The 19,686-nt window shown below is 32.7% G+C and overlaps 1 protein-coding gene and 1 long non-coding RNA gene across 13 annotated transcripts in view; one reads left to right on the plus strand and one right to left on the minus strand.

The window, feature by feature from the left end:
* Positions 1–3,425: 3,425 nt before the first annotated feature.
* LOC143229733 (uncharacterized) overlaps positions 3,426–19,686 on the minus strand; it is a 36,160-nt gene continuing 19,899 nt past the window's right edge. For 6 of the 11 annotated variants that reach the window (XR_013016036.1, XR_013016029.1, XR_013016037.1 and 3 more), the window contains one exon: positions 15,610–17,659. This is a non-coding gene — a long non-coding RNA (uncharacterized LOC143229733). The other 5 variants (XR_013016034.1, XR_013016039.1, XR_013016031.1 and 2 more) reach the window with 4 other exon arrangements.
* LOC143229732 (uncharacterized) lies at positions 5,260–10,651 on the plus strand. 2 transcript variants are annotated; one of them, XM_076462476.1, is made up of 3 exons: positions 5,260–5,515; positions 6,904–7,301; positions 8,827–10,651. In XM_076462476.1, the coding sequence occupies exon 3, from the start codon at positions 8,878–8,880 to the stop codon at positions 10,108–10,110; it is 1,233 nt and encodes a 410-aa protein (XP_076318591.1). In that variant the 5' UTR covers positions 5,260–5,515; positions 6,904–7,301; positions 8,827–8,877; the 3' UTR covers positions 10,111–10,651. The 2 variants fall into 2 exon arrangements, with proteins under 2 accessions (XP_076318591.1, XP_076318590.1); XM_076462475.1 differs by lacking the exons at positions 5,260–5,515; positions 6,904–7,301 and having other exon boundaries at positions 8,358–10,651.

Consider the following 19,686-nt stretch of genomic DNA (forward strand, 5'->3'; position numbering starts at 1 on the left):
TTTACTAGTTCTCTAGTTTAAATTAATTTTCAAATACAAACATACACTTTCACTTAAACTTGATAACGGTTTTTAATGTACTGTTTTTCTTGTGATTTCTGTTTTCTATAGATACATAAAGGCGTTTCTTAGGTAACATTTGATGCGGGGTTGAAAAATTGTGTGCATAGGAAAGAAGAGATGGTTGACGACAGAAGAAGTAAACCCTCAGTCTTTGAGCAAATAACAGTTGTTGTGTGTGTTTGTATGGTCACAGTATTCCAAAATTGCAACTAATTGTGACTGATTCGCTCTCGAAAAAAAAAAGTGTTATCTTTGTATTTAAGGTAAAGGTATTGCCTGTTTACTGCTATTCATATTCCACTAGTTGCCGAAAAGCTGTTGTTTTTATAGCGCAAAGTTACACAATAGATGACCTGCGCCCTGCCCTCTGCGGGATACGAACTTCAAATTTTAGCGATGTAAGTTCACAAACTTACCGAATTAGCTGTAATTTCGTTCGTTATATAATGTTAATCATTAACTAAAGCCTAAACTAAGAAAAACATTATTATTTCAATTCATAAAGACCATAAAAATACTACTTTGGTTTTATATAGACCCCGCATGGCCAAGCGTGTCAAGGCGTTAGACTCGTAATCTGAGGGTCGCAGTTTCAAATCCCGGTCACACCAAACATGCTCGCCCTTTCAGCCGTGGGGCGTTATAATGTGTCGGTTAATCCCACTATTCGTTGGTAAAAGAGTAGCCCAAAAGTTGGCGGTGGGTGGTGATTACTAGCTGCCTCCTTTCTAGTCTTACACTGATTAAGTAGGGACGGCTAGCACAGATAGCCCTTGAGTAGCTTTGCGCAAAATTCAAAACAATCGTTTTATAGAATTGTTATTTTCTTCCTTTTCTTTTTTTATTTTGCGCAAAACTACTTGAAGGCTACCTGCAGTAGCCGCTCTTAATTTAGAACCGATAGACTAAAAGGGAAATCAACTATTCAACATTATCACCGTCAACTGTTTGGCTATTAGAATTAAATGATAGGATTAACTGACACGTTGGGCCGTCATGGCCTGGTCGTTAAGGCGCTCGATCGTAATCTGAGGGTCGCGGGTTCAAATCCCTGTCACACCAAACATGCTCACCATTTCAGCCGTGGGAGCATTATAATGTTACAGTCAATCCCACTATTTGTTGGTAAAAGAGTAGAGTAGTCCAAAAGTTAGCGGTGGGTGGTGATGACTAGCTATCTTCCCTCTAGACTTACCCTGCTAAATTAGAGATAGCTAGTGCAGATAGCCCTCGTGTAGCTTTTCGCAAAATTCAAAACAAACAAATTGGGCGATTTGTACTATTCTCACCAGTGTTTAGTATTATCAGCCAACAAACAAACTGACACGTTTTAGCATGTTTGGTGATACGATTCGAGCCCACAACCCGCTAAGTGTCTTAAACACAAAGCTTCGACACAAGATAAGTTTATGTATTCTTGGTATATTTCATAAATCGTAGGTGTTAAGCCTCGTTACACTTTCATGTTAAACTGAGTTTTATGTCTAGTAGAACTCGGTTTAATATGAAAGTAAAACGTCGACAACTGTAATTTAAAAATTTTACTCGTGGTTTAACTTTGGTCTTTCATAAACCTTAATCCAGTATTTTTTACACTTTTAATTAAATAATTAATATCTTACAACAATGAATGATGATATTGACATAGGTAGCTGTGGTCGAGATTATTCATCTTTTATTATAATATTTTTTCTATTCTGCACTGTTATGTGAAGTCACTAGTGTATCTTGGAGTCTGATGAGGGTCTATCTCAATATGTGGCTCTACTTCCGATACACTCGCTTATTTCCCGTCATGTTTGTTACTTCATCTTGGGACGTGGTTCTACTTCCGATATACCAACTATATTCCCATCTGGTTTGTTGCATCATTATATGATAGATTTTGATCCGTTTTAAATATTTCATGTTTATAACGCAATTAAAGAAGTCATGATTTATTACTTTCTCTTACTCTGTGACTAATAATCAACTTGACAATTTAAATATTCATCGTGTAGCTTTGCGCTTAACAACAGAATCTAAATTTTATTAAGAATTTATAATCTAATGAATTACTGTTGTACATAGAAGCGCCGCTAGGTGTTTATATTATTTGAGACTAAGGCCCATATAGAGCATGGCTTTTCATTTTGATTTTTCAAGACACCAATTGGAGATTCGGGGTATTGTCAAATAGAAAAGGGACACGAACCCCGTTTGTCAGCGCCTATCAACGCCTTTGATTTGTATAATGTGTTATAAATATCAAAATGCTGGCGTTTTAAAGAGAAATTATTAGTTGTTTAGACTTGGAGATACTCAAACTGTTAAGGTTATATAAAATCAACAAAAAACTACGAAAATACAGCTGAAAGAATCCCATGAGCTTTTGCGTGTAAAAATACATTTCTGGAACAATTTGTTTCGTGCGTGTATAGAACAAAAACTTGCTATTTATTGATACAATAAATGAAATAATCTGTGTTTGAAGGATTGGAATTGTGAAGCACCTTAATCTTTAGTTATTCAAATAGCTGAGAAAAATTTATGTTAATAGTTTCTCATTGGTCCTTGTTAACATTGATAATAAGGTTGTTTTTTGTTTACAAGATAACTTAAAAACAGTTAAGGATTGAGCCTAAAAATATCTTAATCATTATTATAAAAATATATATAAGAGTTCAAAATTAATTTCAAGCACTTATTGTGTGGCACGGGGTATGATTTCAGTAGCGTAGCCAGGTTTTCCACTAGGGGGCACAACATTTGGGGGGAGGCAATGAATTAAAAATCTGAAATATATCTAAATTTTCAATAAAATGGTAATTAAAACAAATAAGGTAAAATACAATAGTGTTTATAGAAGTTTTTGGTTTTTAATTTAGAACGAGTTTATTTTATAAGTTGAAAAATAATACGTGATCAATACACCTAAATTTTTAGGGTGATTTACTAACTTCTTGTGCACGGTTCCCATTTTGTTTTTATCTACGACCACATTTAACATGACAAGCGTGCTAAACTTTTTTTTATAAGAAAATAGTTTTCTAGCGTTATTTTTAGACCACCTAATAATTTTTCTGAACATTTGAACCACGACAATGGGAACTATACAGTACGGTGCTTTCTCATCATTTCCATAATTACGTAAACTGTCAGTGGACCACTTGGTGGTCCGAAAACCTCAGGCCGAGAACGCTGCTTAAAGGGAATAATATGAAATTCTATCACAGACACGCACATACATATCCAGCTACAATAACGTCCAAATTATGTGACTTAATGTTTTCTAACTACTGATGACAAGGAACTAGTTTTATTTTAGTGGTTGTGATGAAGCAATGAAACGTTGTCACAGCCTTTACTGAAAAGCGATTTATCTCGGAAAATACAATTTTGTTTTTATACACTATTTAAATTCCTACGAGTATATACTTTTGGTTTAAACTGTTACATCTTCCACTTGCAAAGTTAAAATTGGTTAATGAATATTCTCGGTTTATAAAATCCTGTGTCCCTATAAAATAAAATAAAGTTTGTTACAAACGGCGATATTGAAACAAAAAACGAACGAGACTATAAAAACACAACAGCCAATATCTCTCGTTTTCCACATATATAGCATTTTGATAAGATTTAGTTGATTGATTATTTAGAATTAAACATAAGGTTACAATATCTGAGCTCTGCCCAGCACGGGAGTCGGAACCCGGTTTATAGCAGTGGGAGGCCGCAGAGATGCCGCTGTGACATTGTGGGGCAAGAGAAAGTAAGGTTTAGAAAGTCACGTTTACTTTATTTACAGTTTTAATACTTATATTGTTTAATTTAACATGAGGTTTGGAATTTTGCAATCGAATATTAATTGCTCTGTTTACAGCTATACATCAATTACTAATTAACACTCGACATGTATGGTATAAACCATCACGTTTCACACATATTTTCTTCATACGTGGCTAATTCAGATGTGACTTAGTAGTAGCCTGGTCTTATCGTATTATGTGTGTCGTAATCGTAGGCAAAATCGAAACAAATAACTGGTGTATATATAGTGGGTGTTGGGTGATTCACCTTTTGTACTTTATTAGCTCTTGTTAAACCCAGCGGTCATTTCTGAGTTCAGTACACGATTATCTTAACGGCATTGCATAATAATGAGGTGAAACAATTAAAGGTCAACATCTTTAGTCATCATATCTTTGAAACGGTCAGTGCCATACTGTGGACACACACGTATTTAACTTGAAATATATTCGACTTGTAAGAGGATATTTTGTCCAAAGGTTTATTTACTTTTTGAGCTTTACTTCCTTTGTACAACACAAGTGACCCATCGTGCAGCTTTGCGCTTAACAACAGCATAAAAAAGCAAATATTTTTAATAATTTCACTGTATTACTTTGCATAATATTTTATCTAATTGTTGGTACTCCGTATTCACAAATCCAGTCACTAAGAAACGCGAATTGTGTGTTATCAGCTATAGAAATAACCCTGATGATCTGAAACTGTAGAGATACAGTTACGATTGGGCACAGATAGCCTAGCTGCTTTGAGCCATAAAACACCAAATCAACCAACCAACCAATTGCGATTGTAAAAAAATGATTGAAGACAAATCGTAAAAAACAATAAAAAAACACGGACATTTGAAGGATTACTTTCCCTTTTTCAAGGGTTACAAAATAATAGAGCTCATGATCTAAACACTTTCCGAGATTAGATTATCTTTCTTCAGAGGTGAATTAAGAAGGAAGTTTAATATATTTGTTAAAACAACAAATCTTTAATAGTACACAATAGTACAGTCTCAACACATTTTATATTTATATAGTGAATTATTGATTAAATATTTTGTCGTATCATGAAACTGTGGGCAATGTCATTTTTAAATATTTATTTAATTAGGCAAATACAAAGATAGACGTTTCATATACACCGATGTAAAAAACCGCAACAAAAGCTGAACTGTTTGTTGTACAACAGCCAAAATGTAGCAGCAATGACTAATATTAATGACGTCACACACCTATTTCTCCGCTTCCACAATATTCTAAATATAGAACTGTTTAGTTCCCACGGTATACCATTCACGACTTGTTTATCTGTCTGTTTGGAACTCGAATTACAGTTTCGATATCTTTCGCCTTGAACTTGAGCGGTGAGAAAAACCAAAGTATTCTAAAAATAGACCATCTTATACGTTTACGCAGTGAAAGCAGTAACGCAATGAATGTCAACAACAACTATGAAGCATGGTTGGTTATGTGGAGTTACTTACTGGTAGTAGGGTGGAATCTTCCAGCTTCTCTCATTACTGGAAAGAAAACAGCATTATATAACCGAGTTTCTTTATTCATAACTGTTCACGAACAAAATCCAAAATCGTATATCAATGATCCCTCTTATGGGCCTTAGAAAAGTTGACAGACTTGTATCATCAAAATCCGGAGTTCGATTACCCGAGGTAAGCATTCTGTATTTCAGCGCTAAAATAAACATTCCGTTGAATGCCTACTCTAATACAAAAAAGTGGATTTTTTAATGGACTTTTTAGATTGTAATTTATTCTTATTATATCCAATCTATATTTTGCTTGTGTAGTTAAGTTTTTTATTTTAAAAAGTATTATCAAACCACGATCTGCATAATTTCATATATATTTAATTACATTTTAGTCACTTTTAATAAACATATTTAAAAAACACCAGTGGTTTCCATATCTATGTCCCCCGGTGGCTCAGCGGTATGTCTGCAGATTTATAGCGCTAAAATCCAGGTTTCGATACCCGTGGTAGGCAGAGCAGAGATAACCCATTGTGTAACTTTGTGCTTAATTCAAAACAACAATCCATATCTACAATTCTATGAAGTCAGCTGTGATTATTACACATTCCTCAAAGCATAAGGAATATTTATATATTTTCAACAATTTTTTTTCTCTGATTGTATACTCTAACTTTGAAAAATAAAAAATACTTAATCGCGCCTCTCGAATCTCATAAAAATGTCATTAGTATTAACATTTATTGAAAGATTTAAACCTCTTTTTCAAAGAAACTAACGGGAAACGACTGAAATAAGCGCCATTTTATATCAGAGTATTAAACTCGGGATTAATATTTGGGTTCGTAGGGAGTCATTGGGTTCTTAGGATTTTTTTAATACAATGTATACACCAAACTGTTTGTTGTTACAGAATATTATTGTTTAAAGGGTTCCTAACAACAAACAAATCACTAATTAAAGCACTGCAAGTAATTAATCCTGTTGTATATTCTTACATGGAAAAATGAGTCATTTCACCTGAGTTGTTTGACCAGTTCTTTACACGCAGTGTTGCAACGGACATAAAAATAAAATGACTCAATATGATGCAACACGTGGATCCCATCGGTACCGAACATTATATAAAATGTCAGTAATACGAAGGTTAAATACCAATTATTTTCAAGTTTAGACATTAATATTACTTAGCGAAAATCAGACTTCACAAAAAAGTGGGTCAAAAGCAAGCCAAAAGTAACCTACGTTCTTCTCTGTAATCAAATGTTTGTGGGTTTATTTCCTGACCCCCAGTGGCGCAGCGGTATGTCTGCGGACTTACAACGCTAAAAACCGGGTTTCGATACCCGTGGTGGGCAGAGCACAGATAGCCCATTGTGTAGCTTTGTGCTTACTTCAAAACAACAACTTGGCTTATTTCCACACAAGTAGTTTATTACTCTAAACTTGATTGTTCAGATTTTATATATTAATACATTTTCTTATGCTATATAGAGCAAGATTATTATTTTTTAATTATTGAAACCATAAACACTGTTTTGGCAACATTTTTATTTTCTTGGTTTGTAGACAGGAAGAGGGGTGTCAAACAAGGGTGCTGAAAGAAGATAAGGGGGAAAAATATTGGTCTTACAGAGAAATGCCATACGTTCAGCTTGAGGAAATGGACAAGCACGGATGACATGACCCTACGTGGCCTTGGGGTAACCCTTCCTCTACATATTCTCGTGAGAGCGTGACGACGATAGAAAACCGGACCAAGTGGCCAAACGTACAATATGATTGGTTAGCAACAACTAATTACGCGAATGTTTTCAATTCAGAAGAAAAATATAGACCAGGGGACAATTTGACCAACTATAACATTGCGACTGTTGCGTTGAAAGTGACGGATTCAGGATCATTGGTAATATTAAGCTGTATTTAAATCCTCTCAGGCCATTGGAATAAAATATATTTCTGAAACGGTAAGATCAGGCAGTTTTGTCACTTAAATAATTATTTCAGAAATTACCTGTTCTTGTATGCAACAGTATTTTAATAAACTAAAAAAATGTTGAGTTCTTTAGTCTACGACGACGTAGGTTACTATAATCAAATTTTATAATTTAATCATTTTAATTAGGTTTGGCTTGGTATAGTAATAATTAATTCACTTCAATATATTATCATTGTTTAATTAAGATGAAAACTGTAATTTCTATGCAATTCATATTCAGAATAAGACCATTTATTTGAGAAATAATGAGATGGTTATCCCACATCTTAATGACACTGTTCAGATTCGAACTAAACTGTGGCATCACATCTTAGCGATACCACCTCAGACTCGAACTACATTAGCTAGCGCATGCTAAGATTAGAGTAAGTGTATTGGTGGATTTGACTGATTTTATTGCTGAGCAATAGCTTACTAATTGGCTTGCCTTCTGCGTGTTTGAATAGAAAATTGTAACATGTATTATAAAATAAAATAATCTTATGAATTAAAAACCAACTGTTAACCAGTATGTGTATGCTACATTATCTGTATCTCCTTGAGCAACTTTTACATCTGGACTGTAATGTTAGAAACCCAACATTTTCAAATTTACTGAACAATTCTGTAACCCTTACATTTATAAAAATGTTTTAGATATGTGTATAAGGTTAACGATTGTTTTATTTTGGTAATACACCTACATTTAAAGTTGTTGTTTTTTCATCTAATTCCGTATGTATACATATATAAGCGTTCAGTGGCTAAGACATTTAACATCAGTTGACAATGCAAAGAATGCTTCCCAAAAATTAAATGTAGGATAGATATTGTACCATTAATATACTTTTAATAAACGAAAATTTTCGTCGATTAGATAACCGAACCTGTATACTTAATCTTATAGTTCGATCGAATTCTTGCCCAGACTCGCTGAAGAAATACCCGGTGGCTAACGCTTTTCTCACGCCATGCGTTCGTAACAGCGCTCTCTACAAGGTTTTACATGATTTATGTCAGGAAATCCTTACATTTGAAAAATAGCATTTTCATATTTCTGAAGTATAGGAGAGTAAGAAAAATTAATTAAAGTTAATTATAACAAAACGCTCTCAGTCTCGGCGCATTTCTCTTGCTATGTACGTTTTTTTTTTTTTTTACAAATACCTTACAATAACAAATGACACTCGGTAATGGTTGATTTAGACGTCACCTGCGTGTTAAGAGCTGGGAGGAGCTTAATGAAGAAGTGGTGTTATTGCTAGATCTATATTAAAACGAATGTGAAGCTATAAGTTGAGTGCACTTATTTTAGGCGTGGAAAATTTATATGACGTTAGGATCGATATTTGTGACATAGACAGTGGAATACTGACAATATATAGCCGCTTATAGTGATTTTATTGCATGTATATTTTGCCTGCTTCATAAACTAATGTTTGTTTAAAAGTTTCTGTTAAACGGAATATTTAATATATAAAACATAACAAATGCCTACTTCTTGTGTTTTCCAGTTTTATAATACCGTTCTGTCGCCCGTTTTACTTAACTCTCGTGCAGTACTCATGACAAGCACAGACCACGTCTCACCTTGCCTACCGTTGGCGTCTTCGGAATGTGGATTCCCCAGAGAATACTTGATTCCTAACCAACCAACAAACAGTCTTCAGTGTGCTATTGACTCTGATCAGCCGTTGGACTTTTCCACAAAGAAAGGTAGAAGTCACAATAAGTTATCATCTATACTTGAGGCTCAAGACCAAAGTTTCAACGACACCCAGGTTCAAGCCAGAACAGCTGTACAACTACAAACCAAGTCACTTGGTCCTTCAACTGCCAAACCAGAGCGTAATCACATGATGATCCAGTCTTCATATTCCCAATCTAACGACGAACGGAAGCTAATGGAACAGTTCCCATCGAAGACAGATCAGTCTGCTTCTCTGACGAATCTGTTAGAGTCTGAAATATCACCATCAGACATAAATATGACCACCCCTTTAGGCTTATCCAACTCTACTGTGCAGTATAAAAAAACCAATACATTCTCCAGACAATCCAGGATTTATCCCAACAATCTTACGAGTGTTTCGTCTACTCAGGGACATTACAATTATCCTTTCCACTCCCCACTAACTACTGACCATAAACTATTTCTTTCAGACGACCCTGAACAAGCCTATCTTCAATTCAGAGAGCAGGCGTTAAAGATACATAATATGCAGGATTGTCATAGGTCAAGTTTTCGACCACAGAACAGAGGACAGGTTAACAATTTTGAAGCAAAATCTTGTTGGCAAAGTGAGTGTTCTGCTACAGCTCCAAACTCCGAGGCTATAAACACCAATACCGATTCTTCAGAAGTTATTAGAACTGAAACAGTTACTTATTCGATGTTCGCATCCTCGATTACTACAGGAACTACTGCTACAGCTACTGGTACCAACTCAACACCTGACATTAGTTTAGATAGAATGAACAACAGTAAAAGTAAAGCGACCAATTATACAGGTTCAAGTGATTCTGGCCCATCAACAACGACAGAACCTCTCAACCAGTCCAGCTTTCGAAAAAGAAGCCGGTCTTTAACAGAAGAACAGAAGGACGATACGTACTGGGAAAGAAGACGCAAAAACAACGAAGCTGCGAAGAGGTCACGAAATGCTAGAAGAGCAAAAGAATATGAAATTGCCATCAGAGCTGCTTACCTAGAACAGGAGAATTTGAAACTTAGAATAGAAGTTGCCTCTTTAAAAAATGAGACGGTAAAACTAAGATGTTTGCTGTATAATAGTTGAAAGGAGAAAATATATTTATCTGCTAAGTTATTGTCTTATCTATTAAAATTTCAATGCATTTAAAGTGACACGGATTTCAATGTATCAACTGATAGCCGTTACAGAGGTAAATCTATCTCGCAATATACTTGATAATTTCAGTACAAAAGGTTAAAGACTACAATACCGTTGTGAAATCAACAAAGTAGAGGTGTTAAAAGATTTGAAAACTCAATCCGCAATGGCACTGAAAAGTGCAGGATTTCAAAACCTGCATGGCCACAACAAATGGAAATAGTTCCAACATTTTAAATATTATGACGAAAAATCAAGAGCACAAAAAACTGTAAACCGACTACGATGCGGGGAAATCTGAAAAATAATAAAAACTGAAGATTTGGTGGCAATATTTCTTAGCAAACATTAGTAGGTTATGACGATAATATATTAAGTAATTTAAGTTTGATATTTTTGTGTTTGAGAATTAACACTAGGTTTTACCTTTCACACCATGACTGTAAATAAAATCATTAGTAAACAATTTCAAATTTTGAAACTCTTGTTTTTTTTTCTCTGTTGTTCTCTCTCATACTTATTACTGACGTTAAGCTCAATGTTGAATTAAATATGATACCAAATTACAACAGGCACGAATACTACTAATGAGAAACACGGCGAGTTTCGATCAAATAATATTACTGTTCCTTATCTTAATTCTGATTTTATAAATCACTCTTACAAAAAACACACTTCGACAACCTACCTTAATTCACACCGTAAGTTGTTATTCATATAATTTGATAATTATATAAGTAGCGTGCCTAGTATTCCAGCAGATCTAAAGAGCACTGGTACTGGTGACACTGGGTATAGCAGCTAATTTAACATATTATTATACATTCCTATTTATTATCACTATTTCTAGGAAATAAATATGTATATATACACAGTTTTCACACGAAAATATGTATAATTTGGCATTATTAAAATTATCACTTTTTTTTTTTTAAGTACTTTGCTTGTTTGAATGAATATTCTTTCTATACATAGGCTTTTCAGTTAGTTATGTATAGTATATAGCTAGTGGAGTTTAGTCACGTAAATAGATGTTGGGTTATTAAATGAACATTTGCTTAATATTAATTCTATGTTGAATTGCATGATTTTGGTACTACGTACATAAAAAACGTGTTTCGCATGCTTGCTATAACTATAAATGGTTGTGATGCATTCAGATATTGGAAAAGTCACTGAGTCGTGTTAGTTTATTTTTAATAAGATACATGATATTAAAGGACTAGTAAGACTGACTATTAGAATGATTTTTAAGTTAGCAAATAATTATGACTAAAAAGTATCGTACAATTTGTCGAACGAAACATTTATTAATTTCCATTATACACTCAGTTTTTCTGTCATCTGCTTTCTTTGCACAATTCCACCAGGTCACTTACCCTAAGGTACGATTAGAGGATCACTAAATTGCTTGTTTGTTGAGTTTCTTGCAAAGTACTCGATGACTATCTGTGCTAGCCTTTCGTAATTTTTGACTACTATAAATGGATAATAGGTTTGGCTGTTATGTTATTACACCCCCCTCAAGGTTGCAAAGGCATTTTTGATAGGACTAGAACCTCCATCATACAAATAGCGATTTCGGCGCTCAAACAACCAGGGATAAAGGGTCAGAAAAATACAACAGCAAAACCATATAGATAAATAAAAGTATTATATAAATTATTTTTCAATGTCTTTATTTATGTATTTGAATTCTGAAATACTAAAATAAGAAACGTCTACAAATTAACTTGAAAAATATTGTGATTTTCAAGCCTAAGAGTTTTAAACACTGGCGAGAAAACTACTACATACATAAGGTTTGTTTGTTTGTTTTTTGGAATTTCGCACAAAGCTACTCGCAGGCTATCTGTGCTAGCCGTCCCTAATTTAGTAGTGTAAGACTAGAGGGAAGGCAGCTAGTCATCACCACCCACCGCCAACTCTTGGGCTACTCTTTTACCAACGAATAGTGGGATTGACCGTAACATTATACACCCCCACGGCTGGGAGGGCGAGCATATTTAGCGCGACGCGGGCACGAACCCGCGACCCTCGGATTACGAGTCGCACGCCTTACGCGCTTGGCCATGCCAGGCCCCATACATAAGGTGCTAATTTCTTAAACAGAGTATCCAATCAGAGTTACTTTTGCATTTCTTGCACATTTTGTTTTGTCGTTGAAGTAACTGGAAAGATGGAAGATTAATATGACAAGTAACATCAGATAATGGAACGGTTTAGAAGTAGTTAGGCATGCCGATTTTAATTTGAAATAAATACAATGCAAATGCAGTAAGTATAACTAACATGCATTTTATCCTTTACGAATTTGCACGTCAGATTTATACTACGAAAAAAAAAAAAAAACACAAACGAAACCTGGAATTAGTTAGAGGTCCTCTCTGAGAAACACGCCGTTGAATGTTTACATCATTTGACCAAACTTTAATAAATTCTACTTTCTTAAAACTCATTCCTGGGTTTATTTAGAAATTGATATTAATTGTTGCATATAAATTTCTCAACAAGTGGGTTTCTCGACATCACTGATAATTGTTGCATTGATACACTTTATCCCTGTGTCAAAATAAAAACTTACAGTATTAAAGCTAATCGTAGAAACACGAAGTAACAAACAATGCATAATTGTAAGTAAATAATCAATGAATCATTAGAACTCCACATTATGAAGGAAAATAGAAAATAAAAAAAGTAATATAGTGTAATAATATATTGTATTTTAACTGGAATTGTGCAGATTGTCTCCTTTACACGTTTATCAACGTGTTATTCTGAAAGTAATGTTCTAAGAATCCTTTATTTCTTCTCATAATTTAGATATGTTGTTTGGTTGCCATTTGACCTACTTAGTTTCCATAATAGTCCACACAGCCTTAATAACAACATTCACATGAGGGCATTTAAAAGCCAAGCCATGGTTGCACATGTTCCTTTGGTTCTTTTCCTTCTAGGTATTGTTTCACATTTGTTGTATGCTGAAGGCCACTATCTTTGCCAGAAGATGAGTCCCTTCCCTACAGATGATGGTTCTTGGAGAATGATGGATAAGAATCTGCCGTACTTATCAGCAGTTTGGGTGCCATAATTTGTATGCACATTTTAAACACCACTGGCTAAAATGCATCCCAAACTTGCACTCGTTCCCTAGCATGCTTCACTGTAGGTGTTGTTGCTGACTGTAATATCATTCACTCTCTGATTTTGAAAAAAAGTCACTGATTGAAATGAAAAAAATTCGAATTTATCTATTACCTCTTCCAGTTCTGCTCATCCTCCCACTGTTTGGAGTCTAACCCCCATTTGACTTTCTTTGGTTATCCTTCCAAAGAGATGGCTTTTAATTAAGCACTTGTATATTTATTGAAGATACTTGTGCTAATATACATAGTTACTACTCTAAAGGTAATGTTAACACATGTATTTATAACTAGTCATTGGTAAAATCTATACTGGTTTGTTTTGTTTTGCATAAAGAATATGGCTTAAGTTACTTAATATTACTTTTTGAGAATTTGGGCTTTCCAGTTTTACTGCTTCTATTATTAGCAGTACTACTTTCACAGTTTTCAAATAGCTGCTACTGAAATAATGAAAAAATGGCTTTAATTTGTAATACTTAGTAGACTTAACCAAACAAAACTGATTTATACAGGTTTATCAAGTGGCATTTCTGTCCTGAGAACCATGAGTACCATCATAATGTTGTTGCTGAGAACAGTATGAGTACCTGTATTTTCACTGCATGATTAGTTGAATGATAGCTAATCGCAGCATACACAAGTTATCAACATGTGACTACACTTTGGTGCAGTTCACTAAATTACAAATGATAATGGGAGAGCAGTCTCATAATATTTACATTATATACCAGTTATATTACTTGTTTCCACAATTATATCCAATACTGTTTATCAGTATATATTACACAACATCAACAAGACTGTTTACCTTTAAATTGTATGCCATTAATTAATTAATGGTTCATTATTATAAATAGATACAAGAAAAATAGTCTTATCTTTACCATATACATTTAAATTTAGTGAAACAAACAGCTAAAAAAGACACAAAGTCCTATCTTGATCTAAAGATTTCAAACTTAGTGTTATAGAAAAATATAACAAGATACATATATTTAAAGTTGGGCATGATTTATAGCCTTAAACATATAGTAGTAACATAAAAAAATAGATCCTGTATGTTATTGATTATTTAAATCACATCACTCTGTAATGATCCAACATTTTTACAAACCCTCCTATTACAAACTTCAAGTGTGGCATTAAATGACTATTTGATACACTTGAGTTACACACCTCATATAAAAAAAATCAATTTTGTATAGCACAATGATATGTAACCATACTGAAGATGCCACAACTTTATCCCACAAAACTAAACTTATTATATTGTGTGTCACCTCACTTGTACATCACAGTACACCATCTGTTGTATCCACTGCAGTAGTTGTGGATTTTTATATACTGTACAAAAATCAAGGAAATCAGGGTATGGGTTTCACAATAATCTATGTCTTGTTATATAGGTAACAAAGACGTTTTCTCAAGTCACTTAAACTCTGTCACCCACAATGGTACTGAAGACATGAGTATCAGTTTGAATACATGCTTCATGAGCTAGATTACAACATGAATTCTTAGAACAGCATTTATATATATTATATTTAAGTACAAAATTTCCTCACAGTTTGAATGAATTATTTTTATAAATAAATAATTCACTACCTTGTTACACCTTCATTTGTAATAGCTGTATACTTAGTAGACTTAACCAAACAAAACTGATTTATACAGGTTTATCAAGTGGTATTTCTGTCCTGAGAACCATGAGTACCATCATGGAACCTACTGTTAATTTGTTTCACATAATTATAAAAAACATAACCTTTCTGTATATCTACAATAATCTTTAACTTGTATCACATTGTTTTACTTTAATATTTATATTTGTTATTATACTGTTTTTGCCTTTACACAAGAACTTGTTGCTTTTGAAACTTTTATTCACTTTTCCTAAATAAAGGTTTTTTCCTTCCTAGAAATGTGTTTTCAAAAATAGTTTATGTAGTAATTCACTAACCCAACACTGACCCACATTGGGTCAGTACAGAATGGTACAATTCAGATTATTTTCAGCCTTACTGTGCTGTAATATTACACGTGTGACGAATCCAAATAACCAGGATACTAAATTTTCATTTTTCAGGAAAGGTTCAAAATGGAGTAACAAAATATGATGATAATTTTCCTTTCATAATTGTAACAATTTTGTGTATAAATTAAATTTAAAAAACAATTATTTTTTCTTATTAAGTGATGTATTTGGTAAATTAATAGGATTTTTGTGGGTATCATATCACATTTTGAAGTATTTCGTAAATTAGGTGATCTAGATTCAAATAAAATAATCAGAGAGAAAGAAAATTAAGTCGTCTTTATTTTCAGATTAAATATATTAAATATATTCATATTCATAAAGAATAATAAATTACCTACTTTTACCATAAATACTCATACTTTTGTTTTTCTCTAGCTCTCTTTTATAATTTCTGTACTAGTTTTAATAACATATTTTCTATCTTATAGCAGCTATTACTTCTGAAGTCAGTAAATGAGGCAGAACATCTAAAAATTATTGAATGCAAATATTGGATACATTTGAGTGTAGTAATAATATATTTAAGTTTTCTTAGAAACTTTTGTTAACATTCAAATACTTTACCCAACTGACTATATTGCTTGGATTTATTTGCTCTAAAGCATCTCACAAAAATTATAAAAAAGTAGTATTTGTAGAAGCCATAGACTAATGCTAGAGAAATTTTAATTTCTTTTTAAAGTTTTCTTTTCTAAGCCTACAATGTTTGTTTGAGAAAAAATTTTGAGTTGTCTGTGCTGACCAAATACTACAAAATAAACACGCTAACTGCATTTAAAAGTGCTATAAAGCTATCAAACTCACAGTATTATTTAAATTAAACTAATTACCTATGAACTGTTAGTATAGAATTAGGTGGGAAACAGTGTCTAATATAACCAAGGTGTACAATTTAACATGATGAATCAGAGAGATTTTTCTGCACACACACAACATAAAACAACAACAGTAATTTGGCTGTAAATCACTTACAGATATATAAATAAAATCTTTTTTCAATTGTTGAATACTTTTTTTTTTTATGTCTGTATTCTTTGCTTAATTCCATTTCTTGTATTAAAAATGGTTTGCAGCCCCCCTGTTTCCTTCCTTATTAACTCTAAACAATTTCTGTCACACTATATATATATATATGTATGAACTGATCCATAAAATATCATAGTGATATTGTTATCAACAATTCAGAGAAATAACCAACATTCTACAAGCAATGTAACGATTTTTTTAGAGGTTTTGTTCATTTATAGTTAAGCACAAAGCTACACAATGGGCTATCTCTGCTTTGCCCACCACATCATTAGAGGCTGTGGCATGATCTCTCTTTGTATTTGTGTGTTTCACCATAGAATCTAAGGCATACACTAACCTAATTTCTTTATATTCCCAAATAGATTTATTTTCCTTAGATACACATGTCATGTTTCCTGGGAAAATACCCAAGTTTTAATTCTAGTGGCTAAATGTTGTATAGATCACATGCCAAAGTCACTGTTATAGAATTACTTCATATCTTTAGTGAGTTAACTTCACAGAAGTTTCAGAATAAATCCTGGAGTTTCTCTGACATTTACTACATTACATGTTGCTCTTGGAAAAATAAGCAAACATGGGATCAACTACACTTTCACTTGTACAAGAAGTTTCCTTAATGTCACCTGAGAAAAATCAAAGCAGTAAACGTCTAAGAAGCCCAAGATTTATTCCAAACAAATTTTAAATACTGGATGTATGTAAAGAATGTACTTCATGTATGAACATAAAGGTGCATAAATTATATTCACAAGAGCAGTAGGCCTAAAACCGTTTTACAAGTGTAATTTGATGCTACTAAAAGATACAAAAACTTGTTTCAGTGATTTTGAAACTATGTAACAAAAACCAAATATTATTACAAAAGTAGAATCTGCATAGGGAACAATTATGGCTACCAAAGTGAACAATTTAACAAAACTAGAAAAGCAGTACTGAACTCTGACTTTCAGTAATTAACAGAATTTGGCACAGCAATAGTGGTTACAGTTTAAATTAGAAAATATACTGATGTACAACTAAGTTTTTATTCTAATTGCCTTTGTTTCTGAGATGCACTAACTATATTACAAAGTAGCGAGAAGTTCCTTATACAGTCATGCCTAGAATGTAAATTATCTATAGAAGCAGTTTAGAACTATTTTTTAGTAACTAACTACATCTAGTATGAAAATATGATAAGGATTTATTTTCCACAACCTCATTTTCTCTCTCTCTTTTTCTTCAGAGATGTATTAGTAACACACAAGATAGCATCAAAGTCCACAGATGGGTCAACATACTTCAAATATGTGGCAAAAAAAGAGAAACTGATTAGTTTAATCAATAATTATAATGAATAATAAAAAAGTACTTGAAATGCACTTCTCTTCCTTAAAACTCAAACATAGATGCACACTTAAAAGTAACTTACTTACTTAAACTCAGTTTTTTTCAGTAGTTTTAAAAATTGTTTCAAACTTTATATGACTATGCTTTCCTCCAATAAATAAATAAATTATTTGCTTTTCTGGTGTTGGTCGTCTGTTTATTTTATCGTCTACAGTTTTCATAGCACCAATCTCCAACAGATACCTCCTACAAAACACAAGTTATAAATCTTATATAGTGTAATATTTAAAATTTATATAACTAATAAATACACAGCATTTATAGAATAAAAAAAGGAATAAAACTAGTGATGTTGATTAGATATTCATATAGGTTACAAAATGATATATATATATATATATATATATATATATATATATAATAACCACAGATGACTACTAGCAGGTATTTAACAGAGGGAATATGACATATGCATGCTTCCTGCTGAAATCAAATGTAAAATCATCTTCTCATTATTAAATACATCTGGGGTAGTTCTAAACATTTAATATATTTCTTGATTTTCGTTTTGTTTCTCTTGGTCACATTTATATTTTCTATTTAAGGTTATTTCACACCATGCCTATTCTGAACCACTAAACAAAGTGAAGTCAGCCACTAATTATCAGCCATGCTGAGGAACTGACTGTTGCTCTTATAAAATACCCATAACTTGGGATTGATTTGGAGTATCACATGGATTCAAACTCAGCTCATCATTCTCTTGTTCATACGTATTATCACACCACATAATTATAAAATTACTTCCTTATACTATTAAGCCTACATAGTCTTAAGAAGTATCAGTGCTACATATAGTGGTGGATTTATGTAATAAATATATTGCTCCATGCCACACCCATTGCTGTAGATCTTTAGGAGAGTGACAAACATCACAAAAGGTACCACAGAATGATGTGGTAAGGTTTACAAAAATTATTTATAAATAAAAACAGATATTAAAACAATAAACAGAAAACTTTATTCCATGAAATTTATGCTGCTATTATAATATTTAATTCTACAACTGTGGTGGGAAGACAACTATCAAATAAGCCACACTAATTATTTTATATTAGTTTTAATTATAGAAATAAAATGTTAACTGAGAAATTTAGTTATTATGTGACAAAAATTGTTACCAATAATCCTCTATATCTTAATTTGATTTTTTGTATGCCTACACTGTATGTTTTCTAATCCTTTAATTAATATGTTAACATTTTTTTTAAATTATATTTTCTTTCTCAACCTTGCTTCTTGCTAGCTGTATCTGAGATCTCTTTTAATTATTGGCAATTAACAGTTTTTTCCAGATAAGATAGTATGTGAAACATTGGAAGAGAAAGCTGTTTTTTTCTGTTGATAAATTAGGTAATGGTATATGGTTTCTTCTTAACACTTGGGCATTAAAGGTCATGTGCAGGGTAGTGTGTATGCATGGCATGGTTGTTGTATGTTATATATTAAAACTAAGACTCTCCTTTGTTCAACAGGTCTTTTAGAGATTTTGTTGAATTTCTAAACTTGGACTTGAACAGTAACTTTATTTTTTAAGGTTGAATATACAATGTAACTAAACTGAAATACTGGTAAGATTTTTTTAACTCTTTCAGCATGGGCTTGGTTCCTGGGGCTGATCTTGTAACCTTTTGTTTGTTATAATTTCATGATACAACTACTAAATTAGTAGGCTCAGATAACCTGCTTCCTTTGTGACATAAAATGCCAAACCAACCAACCAACCAAATTAGTAAGTGTATGTTCAAGAAATCTGGCAGATTACCAGTAAACATTACAATACTTTCATACACAAAATATCTTTTTTTTTTATATTAAGTCTTAAGGTTTGTTAAACAGTGTCTTTCTTGTGTATTTTTTATTTTTGCATATTGCTTATCTAACATCCAAAGTAATTTTCATTTCAAGATTAAAAAT

This window comes from Tachypleus tridentatus, chromosome 10 (assembly GCF_004210375.1).
Source record: "Tachypleus tridentatus isolate NWPU-2018 chromosome 10, ASM421037v1, whole genome shotgun sequence".
Lineage (NCBI taxonomy): Eukaryota > Metazoa > Arthropoda > Merostomata > Xiphosura > Limulidae > Tachypleus > Tachypleus tridentatus.

What these genes read in the sequence shown, in the direction of transcription:
- LOC143229732 (XM_076462475.1), top strand. Translation starts at nt 8,803, where the DNA reads ATGCCTACTTCTTGTGTTTTCCAGTTTTATAATACCGTTCTGTCGCCC.